At 36.5% G+C, this 16,617-nt stretch overlaps 1 protein-coding gene across 1 annotated transcript in view; it reads left to right on the top strand.

The window, feature by feature from the left end:
• The first annotated feature begins 356 nt into the window (after positions 1-356).
• Positions 357-16,617, top strand: part of LOC121405724 (catalase-like) — a 31,027-nt gene continuing 14,766 nt past the window's right edge. Inside the window, exons 1-4 of the mRNA XM_041596665.1 lie at positions 357-550; positions 7,084-7,261; positions 8,311-8,421; positions 9,875-10,056. Coding sequence (XP_041452599.1) covers positions 500-550; positions 7,084-7,261; positions 8,311-8,421; positions 9,875-10,056 — 522 coding nt within the window. The 5' untranslated portion in view covers positions 357-499. The remainder of the gene's footprint in view (positions 551-7,083; positions 7,262-8,310; positions 8,422-9,874; positions 10,057-16,617) is intronic.

Raw genomic sequence — 16,617 nt, 5'->3', positions numbered from 1 at the left:
CAAAACTAGTATATATGCAGCCAAATCTTTACTATTTTTCCTCATTCTTTCTTTTCTTTTATTTTTTCTCTCCTTCTTTCTTTCCTTTTCTCTCCCGCGATGTGGCCTTTAAGATTTAAAATGTAAGATTCGTGTGACGAAGACCCGTTTTTATCAAATCAACCAAAAATCTCTTTTTTCTGATTCAAGCAATCAATTACGTATGCAAATTTGTGTATTGTGACGTTGGGGCGAGCCTTCACTTTTCCAGCCAATCAGCGATGCGAACTGTGTGATATAACCACAGACTACCAGTGACCTCCATCGAGGGTTTGTGAATGAGGTCAAAGCGTAAATTCAGTGTATACAGGCATTGGCTAATCTCTGCGGAGCGTCAATCGCTAGCGCGCGGGCGGCTTTGGGGTGCACTTGTTTTGATTCCTGCTCCCGATCAAGACGTGGATTCGCTGTTCTCTCTTCTTAATTCCGCAGCAGTACACAATAATATAAAATTGAAAATATGGCAAGCAGAGACAAGGCATCGAATCAGCTGGAGGATTTTAAGGCTCAGGTATGCATTAAATTTATTCATTATATGTTTGAATTTCTACATGTGCAATTTTAGCCGACTTGCAAGTTGCAGACTTGTTTCGATTAATGAATAATGTGTTGTGTGTGGCGATGTGGGCAACGCGCCAGGAACTGTCGCAGTGCAATGATTAATGGTATTTTATTTTGGAACTAGGCCCTAAATAATTTGGGCAGTGGAATGTGGGAAACCATGGCATGGACACATTTTATATTATTGTTAAATAAGTGCATGGTTACAAATTTATGACAAGTCAAGACTCAAGAGTACCAAGTCCTCCTGACCTTGTGCACGTGCATGTTGTGTTTTTTTCTAATGTTAGACCATGTAGACAATATTAATAACGATGTCAATGTTTTTTTTTTAAATTGTGACGTGAAGACTGATGTGTTGACCAACTCCAGTCTCCACCATGGACTCATCCTCATCCCTAGACAGCTGGCAGCCGTCTGTTTCGAGGAGTTTTTTAACATAAAAAAAAATTCTCCTCCTACACTGATGGCTCGCTATCGTGCAGCCACCATTACTACTTGCAATGCAAAGTCCCCCTGGCCCTGTCGGGGCTCTTCAATTTTTGTCTTTAATGAATAAAGATTTGAAAATTAACGCGACCGAAATGCAAATTGATATTACCTCTTGGCACAAATTGCCAAAAAACAGAAAATCAAGTTAAAAGGAACAAAAACAGTGACTTACCTGTGAACAACCAACATTACAGAGACCGAAGCTTTTGGTCTACCTCATCCCCTGCTCATTAGCCAGGAGGCTCCTGAGTCCTAGAGAGTAAAAATCATTTACTAACGCATGCTTACCCTCCATAGAGCCAGGGATTGCGTCCCATTCATGTGCTTGTACTGCGAAAAAAACTGAATTTTTCGACCCCGAAATTTCTACTTCTGATACTTCTAAAAGATCTAGCCATAAATCATGTAAATGGGTAACCCAGGGAGCTCCGGCCCAAAGCAGGCCGGATCCCAAGACTTGTCCGTGTAATACTAGGCAGACATGGGTACTCTCCAAAATGGGGTAGAATGGGGTCACAGTAGAACTCCAAATAAAAGGGGAAAAATAAATTATGCACTTTCCTTGATTATATGGATGAAGGTCTATTGTGACACAGAGTCCTGACATGGAGGCACAAACTGGACCCTCAAACAAAGGAAAAGTTAGACATTTTCGACCTCCATGGCGCGTTTCTTCTCGGTATTGATCGGCCATTTTGTTTTCAATTTTGAAAGAAGGAGAATGAACGAGACAGAACTTTTCCTTTTTTTGAGGGTCCGGAGTAGAATTCATTAAAAAATGTATTACCCAAAATGCATTTCAAAATATACATGTAATAAAAATAAAATCCAGCGTACAGTGTATCAAGTACCCAAATTTATCACGTCAATTTCTACACAATTGAACAAAGCACAGACAAGTAATATGTTTTGCACCGTATGTAATTCTTGTCAATGTGTCATATTTTTAGGGACTTAAAGGGGAAGTTCACCCTGACAAAAAGTTTATTGTAAAAATAGCAGAAAAAATGATAAAAAATATTGCCGAAGGTTGAGAAAAATTCATCAAATAAAAAAAGTTATTAGAATTTCACTTATTTGATTTGTGACGTCATATGCGAGCAGCATTTCTACATAGCGAATGGTAAAATTTCAATGAAATGTCATTTTCTCAGAAAATTGAAAATGGTTTTCACTGTACCTTTTGTATATCAATAGACAAATCATTTCACACCCGATCATGAATAGAAAACAAAATTAAGTCATCAGGAACCATACAAAATTTGAAATTCATGCATTTTATATTACATAACACATGGGGCAGCTGCTCGTTTATGACGTCACATATCCAAAACTTTGAACTCTAATAACTTTCTTACTCTTTAACAGATTTTCCTCAAACCTTCACCAATATTTTTTACTATTTTTTTACTATTTTTACAACAAAGTTTTCTTCAGGGTGAACTTCCCCTTTAACTAGCAGAATTACTCTTGTGTCATATTTTTGTAAAGCACCTTTAGCATGATAATGGAAAGGAGCTGTATTCAACTCACTTTTATATAAATTTGTTGCTGAAAATAGGCAAAGTTGGTGTTTTCTTGTCTATCTACTGTACTGTATACATGTATATTTTCAGTAAAAGCCCTGGATTATCTAGACAACTATTTGACTTTCAATCTCAGTATCATAAAAGACATGAATGATAATAATTTATTTTAAAAAAAGGGGGGGGGGGCAAGGGAAATAAAGAAAGGTTAGAAAGATTTTAGAAAAAAGAGAATTTCTATTTGATATTTTATTTCATTACTTTTGTTAACGAAAACAAAATTGAAGAATATTCATGATGACTGGTAACCAAATAAATAAGAACATCCCTCCCCCAAAAAAAAAACTTATGGGAGGGGGATCAACTACAAAGGGAAGAAATGGGGGCTTGGGGCAAATTCACCCTAAGATTTCTACAAGCTTTTATGGATGATAAATTAGCCTTGAATTTAAGCCTAGTCATGCACTGTATATTATTGGAATATTAATTTCAGTTTTCAACCACACAGGAGTTGGTGTAATGTAAATAAACGTGATATGCAGCTTACATGTACCTTTTCAATGGCAGTATGATAAATCTTGTTCTAAAGAATGAATGTTGAAAATTATGAAGTTATGAAGTGAAATGTCTTTTGAAGCTACAGTGGCATACATGTACAATAGATTTATCTTTTCTTCTTCAGAAATTTGCATTGTGCTCGAGATGATAATAGATATTCCTTGCTTGCATAAGTGAACTTTGGAATTGCGGGATATATTGTTTGATCGTGTGATCTTATTGTCTTGTCAAGTTTTTCTTATTAAACCTTATCAATCTGCCCTTGTGCATATTTTCCAAGTTATTGCTTGTTTTTACGAACCATGGTTTTCTTTCATCCATCTTGGTGAATTTGGGTTTAGCTCTGATCAAGCTTTTAAAATATATTCTTAGAATGTGTAACAAATCGGGTTACTATGTGTACATTTAGATGAATTCCTGAAAATAACCCAGATCTATACTGCAGCTGAAATTCCAAATATTTCATGAAACTACAAACATGTAGGATTGCATAATTCATATGCCAGAATTTTGATGTTTTTATTTTCTGTTTTTTATCTTTATTTCATATTTCTGGGCAATGCCATGATCTGACCCGCTATATGTGGGACGTTTATGTAATTTTCTGTCTCTAATTTCTTGTTGTTTTGACAGTCTGAAATGCTGTCAAATGACCATGACTTGGTCAGTTTATAAAGTGAAGTAAGACTTGAGAAAAATGGGGATTAGACATACAAAATTTGGATCATTTGATGAAATTTTTAAATATTTTTTAACTCCCCCCCTGATTTTCTTTACTACATGTATGAGCCAATCAAATCAAGTTGATTTCAGAGGATGTAAACTATATTCCAAATTTATTATAACTAGTGTACCATAGGTGTAGGCCTATAATTTTATTAGGGGATGTATTTAGATAATTTTGTAAAATAAAGTGTGTAGGTACTTGTGTGATTTGCAAGCCTCAACTGGTTTTCAAAAGGGCACTTTTTACAGTCTAAACTCTAAGAGCAAAACTTTAAAAGGGCACAGAAATACCCAAGGACAGTGAAGGGTCAGTGAGGTCAATCAATAACCCTGGCCTGTGATTTAAAGTATGACTGAACTGACCAACATTGCAGGTATGTTCTCTGATTTACTGTGTGGTATAGTTTCAAATAAGCTTGAGATACCGGTAGTTAAGTCTTGTAATTTCTTGCTTATAAGAATCTAAAATGTTTTTGAGAGGATAGTGACTTTGCTGCGTATGAAAAAAATATTTTTCAGACTCAAGAGAATCCTTTACACTTCACTAAGAATTAGATTTAAAAAAAAAACCCTCTAAAAGTTGACAAGTTTCTATACATGTACAACACCTTGCAGTGAGTTTAACCAATTTCCTCCCAGCGGATTTGGAGCGGGTGGATATTGGATGCGACACTGCTTGGCTCGGTGGCTTCTTAATAGCGGAATTACAAGGTCAATATCGGTGTGTGACGGCACCCTTTGCTGAGTGGATTGATGGGTGATTCACCTTGTAACGGAATCCTGCCTGTCAGGAGAGTTACATCCTGTGTTTACAGTGCCATCTTGGCCATTTTGATCTTGCAATCTTAGATTCAAGAATTTGTTCATTCCATTTAAGAAAAAGACACAATTTTCAAGATTTACATTTACATAATATTCAATTTATTTTGAAAATGGCATTGATTTCACAAACAACAAAAACAATTTGAATGGAATTGGGTCACTGCAAAAGTAAAAATAAAAGGCATAAATTGATTGTAAGATTGGTCTTTATTGTTGCCGCATAATTGCTTTGATTATGTTAAGCGGAATCAGTGACAGTGCCATTTTGGCGTCTTTGGCATGTACCTTGGTGCTGCCCCTGCGCCCTGCAAATACACTCGGTGAATAGCACTGCAAGAAGTTTGATTCACTTTAAAAAAGAATGTTTTACTGAATTTGCTCTATACAGTACATGTATGTGTATAAACTGTAGACCATCTTGGTTTGAAAAGTTTAAAGACTTTTATATAAATGCAAGCGTACTGTAGATTTTGTAAATTGCCAAATAGTCTACTGCCAACTTGTTGACTTACCACATGGTCTACTTTCCTTTAGTCTAATGCCATTCCATCCATCAACATTTTGTCTGTTAAACAACTATTTGGTCCAATCATTAATTTGTCTAATCGCCATTTCGTCTCATACCCAGTTGGTCTACTCCATTTCGTTTTCATTCATTTTGCATTTTTAACACTTTTTATTAAACCATATGGTATTTGGACTAAATGGCTATTGGACCAACTGGTTGTTAGAAAAAATGGTGAGTGGACTACTTGGCAATTAGACCATGTGGTTTAGTGGACAAAACTGAAAGTAGACAAAATGACAATTGACTCAGCATTACACAAATTGAAATAAACCCTGTACATGTATAAACCTGTAGTGTGCCCGTGAACGACACATGCCTTTATTTCACATCTCTCTACATTTCTGGAAAGATGCCTGTTCTTTTCCACATTTCTAATGTTGGAAGGCAACGCATGCATGCGTACATTTCGGTTTGTTGACACTCGTCGCCATACCGAGATATGCTCCTCCAGATTCACCATGATTCATCAGAAAATATCCGCAGGAAACTTCTATCAACTGTCTCCAGTTATTGCCTATTGCCACTTCAATGCTACCAGTGTGTTCCCCTTCTACCCTCAGAAACTGGTTATGCTACCCCTATCACGCCCCCCTTGGGGGACTGGATATGATCTTTAACCCTTTGCTTGTCTTCATCCTGGACATTTCAGAAATTGGCTAGACTACAATCAAAAGAAGGGAATATTCTTCACTTTCATGGTAGTTTGCAACTATATCAAACAAGATGCGAAATATAAGACAGATTGAGGTTTTCAATGGATGTAAAGATGTTAAATAAAAACAACTTTTTGGAGTGGGGCAGGGGGATGGGTGAGGGTAGATGGGTAATCCTCTCTGCCGCTGGTGAGTCATATCCACTCATTTAAATTTATGGATCCTTTGGTGGTCACTCATCTCATTGGATTCTGTTTGGTCTCATTTTGATACCAAACTTGGCATTTTTTATCAAACAAGAAAACAATACAAATCATCTAATTCAGATGAAAAATGTACCCAGGATGTGAATCAAATTAAAATTAAGACCATCTTCCCCAAAATAGTGAACGTGGCAGTGTCGAATAAAGTGTAGTTTCACAAACCTACTTTTCCTTTTGTATTTGTACTGGTCTTGCCTGACTAGCTTCATATAGGGGCTGGTGCTCTTATTTGCTAGAGCTCTAGTAAATACTGAACTAACCGGGCTTGTCCCTTAAATTGTCGGTGAACGGAGCAGTAAGCAGGAGGGCACCAGAACCCAACCGGATGTAGCTAGGAATTCCAGTGGGTGATGCAACAGTAACAACACTGTACTTTTGTAGTAACTTAGATTTTTTTTTCACTTCATTAATATTTATGTTACTAAATAGGTTCATTATTGCGGATTGAAATAATCGCTAGAGGGTATTCATTTGTCTCGCAATCTACTATGGTCAACCAGGAAATTCGTGATCACTCTCGCAAAAAGTGTTCACTGGCTTTCTAGGAAATTCGTGATCACTCTCGCAAAAAGTGTTCACAAGCTTACAAGTTCATGAGCTTTATGTTTGTAGTTCTTTACATACATTTCCAAAGAAAGTGTTGCTGCGCTTGCACCATGAGCATCTCTGGACAGTATGTGCACACAATATTGACATCACTATTAGTATTATTTTAATTTAATACTGTAAATGTACATTGATTAAATTCATTTAATTTTCTGCAGAATAAGTTGATTCTAAAGTTTATATGTGTTGAAAGAGACAAGCAACATTCTTGATGAATTCAACTGAAAGAGATCTGTCCTCGGTGTTTTGATCTCCCTCTTTATACATAGGTGAAAGAAAAGAACAGACTGACCACATCGACAGGATGTCCAATCGACAACAAGTTGGCCACGATGACGGCAGGAGCACGCGGGCCGGTGCTCCTCCAAGATTTTGTCTTCACCGACGAGATGGCCCACTTCGGTCGTGAGCGTATCCCAGAAAGGGTCGTCCACGCCAAAGGAGCCGGTGAGTGATTTTTTTTTTATACATCAGTATCAGTATGTGGAGCGTTGTGGCCCAGTGGATTAGTCTTCGGACTTTGAAACAGAGGGTCGTGGGTTCGAATCCCAGCCATGGCGCAATTTCCTTCAGCAAGAAACTGATCCACAATGTGCTGCACTCAACCCAGGTGAGGTAAATGGGTACCGGTAGGAAGTAATTCCTTAACTCTTTGCCCGCCACGTACACTATCCCCCCTGCGCCACATTAATTTTGGGGTGCCTTATGCATTGTGTGCGAACTGTGACTTGAGTCGTCGTTGGCAGTCTGCTGTATGTGCCGCGAGTCGTCCGTGGCGGGCAAAGAGTTAAGAAGCTGTGTGCGCTATGAACGCCTAGCTTAGCCGGGTAATATAGGAGCACCTAACAAGGTGGATATGTGCGCAATATAAATATCCTATATTATTATTATCATTGAAAGGGGTATTAATGTCACAGATATGAACATGCCTGTTCACTATTAGTCTGCTTTGCAAATCCGTCACTCGAGGTAAGGGTCTGAATGTGCAGCCTACTCTTGCCTTATGTACTGAAGTCCCTTGAATTGAAACAGCAAGTTTTGTATGTGCTAGTCTTTGCATGGAGACACTTTTTGATCAAAGTTTCAATCAGGGTCTGTGCCTGCAGACTAGAAGAAGGCAGGAGGAGAATATAGAGAAAGAGTGGTGAAGAAGAAGGGGGGAAAGGTGGGATGAGGTAAAAGGATGGAGAGTAGGAAGGATCTTCAATACTGTTTGAGTTATTATTATTAATCAAATTTATATTAAATTGAGATTGAAAATATAAGGAGGGAGAATGGGTCACTTTGGGAGGGAAGGAGAGGGGTATGGAAGCGAAAGTATATTTCTTAATAGTGTTAAGAAGTGTTTCTTAATATCTTAACATCTTAAGTCTTCTCCAATTCCTTGAGTCTTCTCCGATTTTCATGTTACAGTGCACTTATGAAAGTAGTTTATTATTGGAATGAATTTGTTTCAATCTTATAAATTAATTTCCCTTCTTTATGTTCTTCTGCAGGTGCTTTTGGTTACTTTGAGACAACAAACGACATCTCCAAGTACTGCAAAGCTGCTCCGTTTGAATCTATCGGAAAGAAGACACCTGTCGCTGTACGATTCTCCACCGTCGGTCAGTAAAACAAAAGAAATGAATATTAGCCAATATTCTGGCGTAGTTGTACATATGATGTGTACAGTTTGGTTCTGGGTTATGATCAGGCGCGGATCCAGGGGGAGGGGGGGGGGGCACAGGGGACACATGCCCCCCCTTTTGAGAAGAAAAATTAAAATTTGTAATGTAAAAATGACATTGAAACCGATATGTGCCCCCCCCCCCTTTTTTGAAATTGAAGACTTTTTTTTTTTGGTACGAAATATCCTTAATTTGTGGTTGAAAACCTTTTTTTTGGGGGGGGGGGGGCTTGTCAAAAATTTCCCCCGAAAAATTTGCCCCCCCCTCCCATTGGGAAATATTGGATCTGCCCCTGGTTATGAATATATTTAACCCTAAGTTAGACTTGTTATCACACTGAATTCAAGGTTGAAATCTACAGAATTTTTTTCAGCTAGGTGTTGATTTTTTTAAATAGTTTTATTTCTCAACAATCTAAACAATCAAGAAAGATCGCAATATTTAAAAGTAGATATTGCACAATTAGAGTACAAAATCACCAAAATAAACAATAAAAATAAAAGTAATGAAAAATGGCAGAACAAAGACTAAAAACAAGAATGCCCAAGAACATTGAATTGTTGCCAAACATTTAACTTAAAGAATTGTAAACATTATGCAAAGTGATACTGTAATATAGACGTGTACATGTAAAGACCATGTGATATACCAGCAAAGATTCAATCAATATTGAAAGATTTAAAAAAAATAGTTGTCACATGACTTAGGTCTGCTTCTCCATGGGAGGCATAAAGATTTATTGCTATTGTTTGTAACACTTTTAACCTCATATATACTGGCTATCAGATATCTAATATCAGGGTCATGACTGTGATTATAGAAAAACAAAGCAGACTTAATATGTTGAGACCTATTGTGACATCATTAAAATTTGCTCACAGCTTTGTAACTAAGTACTTGTATGAACATTCTTGATTGTAAATATTCATTTTAATGTATAGATCTTTACTTGCCAAATTTGATGAGGGCTGTATGAAATTGTTTCATTTCGTTGTATGAAATCGTTTTATGAAGTTGTATGAAATATCAGGGAATATTTGGGATTTATCATTTACATGTAGAAAACAAATGTTTACCACTTACATGTATGTGTGAAAATGAGACATTACTTTTAATAATAACAGCACTCTGAAAGTCTGAAACAGTCCTCAAGTTTTTAGAGAATAAAAAAACTGCCTCTTGTGCCCAAAGCTTTTAGAATAAAATGCCAGCACTTGAAATATTGCAAGTGTAATTAGTCAGTGAGAGCAAACCTGTTGTAGACATATTTCAGGTAATTGCATTTAAATGCTAAATTGAAAACTGAAAATTAAACAGTTTGTGAAAATTAAACAGGTCTTGTATAAGCTTTTTTTAATCAGCAGCATGCCTTTGTTTGGTTTGATCCCAGGTGGGGAGTCCGGATCAGCTGATACTGCCCGTGATCCTCGTGGCTTTGCCGTTAAATTCTACTCGGAGGACGGCAACTGGGATCTCGTCGGGAACAACACGCCTATTTTCTTCATCCGTGATCCCATCTTCTTCCCAAGTTTCATCCACACACAAAAGAGGAACCCTGTCACTCATCTCAAGGTTTGTAAAATTCAGTGTTTGGTGCTGGTGTTCAGTGTTAAATGAAATGTGTTAAGTGATTCCATCTTTTATTAAGTTTCATCCATACACTGAAGAGAAACCCTGTCACTCATCTCAGGGTTTTTGTGAAACTCAGTGTTTGGTGTTAGTGTTTTGTGCTAGTGTTTGGTGTTTGATTTTGGTGTCCAGTGTTTAATGTATTAAGTGATTCCATCTTCTTCCCAAGTTTCATCCATACACAGAAGAGAAAAACCCTGTCACTCATCTCAAGGTTTATAAAATTCAGTCTTTGGTGTTAGTGTTTGATGTATGATGTTGGTGTTCAGTGTTGAAGTTCAGTGTTAAATGTGTTACATCATCTATACACAGAAGAGAAATTCTGTCACTCATCTCAAGGTTTGTATAATTCAGTGTTTGGTGTTGGTGTTGAGTACTGAAGTTCAGTGTTACTCTGTCACCCATCTTAAGTTTTTTTAATTTTACATCAGGTGTTGATGTTTGGTACTTGGTGCTGGTGTCATTTATCAGTGTTCCATTGGGTGTTCAATGTGTTGTTTATGAATGTATCTCTGTGAAAGTTGTTATGATCCGTGATAATACACTTATCTTGATAAGTCTCTCTTCCTAAACTCTACCTTGTTTAAATATTTGGTGATCACATTTAGGGTGTTTTAGTGTTATTTCAGAGTTAAACATTGTGAAAACTTCAATTATAATTCTTAGAGCTGTATCCTTGATTCATCTTTCTTTGTCTATTAAGTCTTGCCCATCAGTGTTTGGTGTTAATGTCTAGTGTCTTAAGCTAATATATTGTATTTATGTGTGATTTTTAAGTGTTTGTGTAACTGTAAAAAAGTGTAGAAATTTCACACAATAGTGTAATTCCTTGTTTCATCCTCTAACTCCATAATATCAGTGTTGTGGTGTTTAAAGGTTTCAGTGATGATTTACCACATGATTCTTACATATATCCCACCTTATCCATCTTGTTCAGTGTTTGGTCTCTTTGGTATTCATTTCTAGTATTTAAAAGTGTTTAATGTTTATTTAAGTAAAAACCCTGTATAATGATAAGAAGTGGTTTGTTATTCCATTAATATCCAATTCAACTTGTTTATCAGTGTTCATTTAATCATTTATTTTTTCTTTTCTCTCATCCCCATCATGAAATCTTGCACTGCTTTCTAATATACATGCACAGGTACTTTTCAAAATTAATCAATTGCCCATTTGACTTTCAACCATGTTTCATCTACATGTAGTTCTTTTCAGCTTCCAAATTTTGTACTTTTGTATTTGCTTTATGGGGAATTCTTAAAATATAGAAGGGGCAGGTGTCCCTAAATAGAAAAAAAAATATAGTAATTTGCATTGGTTAGGATTAGGAACATGAAAAATCAAACAAGAAGTAAAAGTTCCATGTACTTTTATTTTCATTAAAAGGAACTGTATGAGTACCAGTTTCAAGGGCTGACTTGGCAGTTAAAACAACTGCAATATCGAAACTCTTCAAATGATTACTTTCTTGTCAGCATTTTGAATATCGCCTCTTGAGCTTCTATTTGATATGTGTTATATATTTGTGGGTCAAGATAATCAGGTTGACCCTGTAGCCTCAATCCAGTCTTCTGAGAATATCTTCCAGCATAAGGCTAACATAGCAGTTCTTACCTGTCAGTATGCTATTACATACCATACAAATTGTTACCCAACTGCCCATAGAATTCTCTATCAATCACACACATTTTTATTGTGTGATTGAACATGAACTGCTGTAAGTTTATGAATCATGCTTCAGAAAAAAAACAAATCAATATTTATTGATGTGTCCTAACTGCCAGACTAGCATATTTTCAGACCAGTGAGCACACAGAAACGCCCACTAACCTTTGGTCGCTGTACAATGCTCGAAACCTTGTTGAAACAAGTATTACAAAACACTTCTAACACAAATCATTTTTGTATTTACCTGTACCGTACTATGGTATAGATTTATTACTGTACTACTGTGTGGTAGATGAGTTTAAAATGGTAGATTGCTAAATATTACAAATTATTGGGAATTAATTGTGAGCATTGTAATTCAATTTATTTATTACTGTTTGTTATTTTATGGAAAAATATGAAACATATTATTGGGTTTGTAAATGTAAATATGATTTCTGTTTGCACCCAGGAAAAAGCACATGAAAGAATATGCAATCTTAAGCCAGTAACATGAAACATCCCATTCTGTATGTATTAAAGAGTTGATGCTAGGAAAGCTGATGATCATGGAGGTAAAACTTAAGAGATCTATTCAAACATTGATGGAAGAATATTCTTTTTGGGCTGTTTGCAAACTCAAGACTAGAGTATCTTCATTATTGATTGAAACCAAAATATGTGTATATCCTTTCAATACAACAACTGATACCATCATCATCACTTTCATCATCATCATCATCACCATCATCTTCACCACCATCTTCACCACCACCATCATCATCATTATCATCATCATTATCACCGCTACCATCATCATTACGATCACAATCATCATCATCACCATTATCATTATCTTCTTCACCATCATCGTCATCACCATCATTCTCATCATCCATTGTCAATTTCTTGACTTCATTTCTGGAAATCAAACTGAAAAAAGTAAAAAAACTGAATACATATAAGCAATATGATAATGCTGCCATTCTGCCATTTTTTTTTTCTTGAGAATATTCACACTTGAAAACATAATCATGTAAGATTAATTTTTCAGAATTTTTTTTTCAAGACACAGACTGTCTCGATGATACAAAAGTAAACAATACAAGAAGTAAAATTATTTTTTAAATTAAGTTTGGCATGATGTTAGGAATACTGAAATAATATTTTTACTGCGGCAAGCCCTTTGGTCGGAGTAAAGTCCAAATCGGCTTCAATCCGTAGCCGCTGATGATGTCATTACGATTTGGAATTGAATTTGTTTTTATTCCTTCAGGGAGGCTCAAACTGTACTGAATTTTGATTTCAGTAGTCCTACCACTATTCTGAACTCTAATTCGTAATATTTTATTAGTTGAAATGGCCATATCAATTGTTATCACAATTTCTTTAGATTTCAGATTGCAATGAATCGCATAGTGTGAGATGGGCGTTATGTACATAAATTCCAGTTGTGGCAATGTTTCATTCAAATAGCATCCAACAAAATGAGCATCCAAGTGCTTTTATTGAAATATTCAGGTATAAACTTTCAGATTGCTCAGTGATTTATATAGCGAAAAAAGCATGACAATTCAGGTGGTGGACATGGAGTTTTTCCACAATGTTATATCCACGATGGCAACTTCTGTGCCAGGACTCTGTTCAGCCCAGATTTTATCTTTCTTTTCACAGTATTTGTAAACTTTTTTTGTCAGAACTTGATACTGGAGAAGAAATGGTACCAGGATCTGTATGATGAAATAAAAAAGGCTTAGGCTAATGTGTATAATCTAATCTAGTTCAGGTTCAAGAGTGACTTGAAATTTTTTACAGCCCATACTGCCTTCCCCAGTGTATCGTGATAATTTGCTGAATTTTGGCTTGAATAACAGTTTTTACAGAATCCCTCTAAAATGATTTACAAGGACAGCGTCTGATACCTGTCTGCATGCCTGTACCTTCGCCCAGGCCTACGTGCAAGATATGCCTATAAAAGACTTCCTCAGAGGTTTTGAAAAATATTGTACCAGTATTTGATGATCAAAGTTCACAACTCTTGACTTGAGGCCAAGTTTTTTTAAACGCTAAATATATTTTATTTTGTGAATCTTATGTATGGTCGTCCTTTATATATTTTACATAAAACGGGTGGTACCATTTTTGTTTGTAAACTGATACCTACTCTGCCCTCTTTTTAAAAATTCTTTCTTCCATTTTACTTTTGCCCCCACCCCCATCACCTATGGCCCAATTTTTCTCCCCCCACCCCACACTCAATCTGTCTGGTTCTACAGTGTACGTTTCTTCCTCATGAACATCTCCTTTTCATATCTCTCCCAATGTTACTCAATCTCATTTTGTACACCCTGTTTGCCAAATTATTTCTTCTCTTTTGTACTCCCCCCTCCCCCTTGACCACAATCTGCTTTGTGCCCCTCCCCATTTCATGTCTTTCTCCATCACGCTCTCTCTTTCTCTGCTCTTTCTCTTCTTTTTTCTCTCCATACCTCAATCACTCTCTTCATTTTCTTCTTTCCCTTCTCTTTATCCCCCCCCAATTTTTAAAATGTTTTTGTCTCTCCTTGGTCATCACTGCCACCCCCCATCCCTCCCCTATTCTCACCTATCATTTAGTGCCTCGCATCAACAGTTCTTGTAATTTGCTTTCACATTGCAAAAATCCCCAGAACTTATAAAGAGAAATCACCAAGAATGTCATAATTTTTTATTTGATTTGAGGGTATTTTCTTTTAGAGATATTACAAGTTCTCTAATTTCACAAGAAATTTAGATACATGTTGTTTTCTCAATCGGGGTTAGTGTGAAACATTCCATCTCTGATATTCTCTGGAGTTTGCACTCTCCCAAACAAACAATGCCATATGGGATGGTGAAAAATAACCCTGGCAATAAGCAGACGGAGCTCTGAAAGCTACCTGTAAATCTGAACTCGAGGTTATTGCCATGTATTGAGCCAACAAATTTTGATTATCTAAGACACCATTCTCACTACCTTCCTAAAACTAGTTTACTGGAAACTAGTTTAGTGGGCACTAGTTAAACGTGTAGTGAGAACGGTCAAAGCGATCTTCCAAACCGGTTCAGAAACCACTTCATGATGTAAGTTTTCAAGATCGCTTTGCCTCGTTAAACTGGTTTTAGCGTATTAAAGCGAGGACACAACCGTTCTTCGGGAAGCGATATTCGCACATTTTGAGTGTGCTACTCCATACGACAGGTGTAGTAGAATGCCTACACTGCAGTTTCGAATTTCGCATGAAATGTGTCACCCCACTGAGAGCGTTTCCATTGCATCAAGGTCGCTTTACGTGAAGTGATTTTGAAAATCACTTTTGTGTGATCAAGTGGGAACGCTAGCAAAGCGATCTTTCAAACTGGTTTCATGAATCGGTTTCCAGTAAACTAGTTTTAGAAAGCGCAATGAGAACAGCCTCTTAGAAATCAAATGTAAATTCAAGAATTACCACTTCTTCAATTCTGTTCAAACTTTTACAGTCATGCCTATTTAAGGAATGGTGATTAGAAATTGCCAAGTCACACTTGTCCAAGTAATTACCATAGATTTGAGATAAAGCAAAGACATTATAGGGTAATGACCACTGAATACAGGAATAGAATTTGAAGGAAGAAAGAGCATTGACATACTCTCTGTAGAGTATATGACTTGGCAAAATTTAAGAAGGCCATAAACTCTTTATATTATCGCCCTATTATACATATGAAATTTTCTGAGATCTGCATCTTTGAGATTTTTTTTATTTATTCAGTCAACTTCTTGGTTGGGTGAACTTCACCTTTACGATAATTGGGTTGACATCTTTATTGTATTTTCTTAAATTACTCCATTTTGTAATTCTGTGCCTTGCTAGTACAGATCAAAGGTCAAATCTTTAGTGATGATTTGACATGTGCTCAAGCAGACGTCTTGTGATTGTATTTAATCTGATAATTTAGTTAAACATTGGCAAAGGTCATTATTTTTAGTGTCACATCCAGTCATGAGGGTTTTGTAAGGTTATATCTGGTCCGACCTCATGGGGGGAGGGGCTTTAAACACTAGAAATACACCATTATTAACTACTATGGCAAGATCTGTGGTGCTAAAAAGTTAGTGAATCCCCACCAGAGAATGGAAAATGAATATATTTAAAAGTATTCAAATTCTGCCATCTTTTAAGTACAGTGTATTTAATTATGAAGTCAGATGATAAAATATTACATTCCATACAGTTTGTTTCTCTGGGCTCGCCAGAAAATGTATAGCAATGTTGTCTATTTTCAACACTCTGCATGAAGGAGTGCATTTTCTGGTGGGGATCATTAACTTTTTTAGCACCACTTTATTTAAAAGATTTGGCTATCAGACAAGTTTGGGTTGAGCTACTTGTTTTGACAAAGTAGAAATTAGACCTAGGGGGTGTTTCACAAAGATTTAAGTATGACTTAGAGTTGCACTTAAATGCCTAGCTGCGTGCGTTATAAAAAGCATAACCGCATTGGTCAGATCATGCAAAGAGGACGCGCACTGCTGCGTATTGATCAATTAGATTGCGCGTTGTATTTCAGATACGCGTCGGCATTTAAGTGCGATTTAAACTCATTGTAGACCGAATGGCATTGAATGAATCCATGTAGTGTGGATACCCAGAATCTTAATATTCGGCAAAATGGTGTTAAGCCAAGCGGTGAAGTTAAATGAAATATGGTAATTAGGCAATTGGAGAGATAAGATTGCCTGGTACTCACTCAAAGTGACTATTAAACGTTGAACTTGCATTTCTTTTTATATTATATGAATGAAGATCGTGTACACTGTACATGACACTCAATTTGTACATTGGCTGATCTGACCTT

Source organism: Lytechinus variegatus, chromosome 19, assembly GCF_018143015.1.
Source record: "Lytechinus variegatus isolate NC3 chromosome 19, Lvar_3.0, whole genome shotgun sequence".
In the NCBI taxonomy this organism is placed as follows: domain Eukaryota; kingdom Metazoa; phylum Echinodermata; class Echinoidea; order Temnopleuroida; family Toxopneustidae; genus Lytechinus; species Lytechinus variegatus.
The sequence above is the reverse complement of the archived record's forward strand: the minus strand, read 5'-3'. Positions and strand labels throughout refer to the sequence as shown.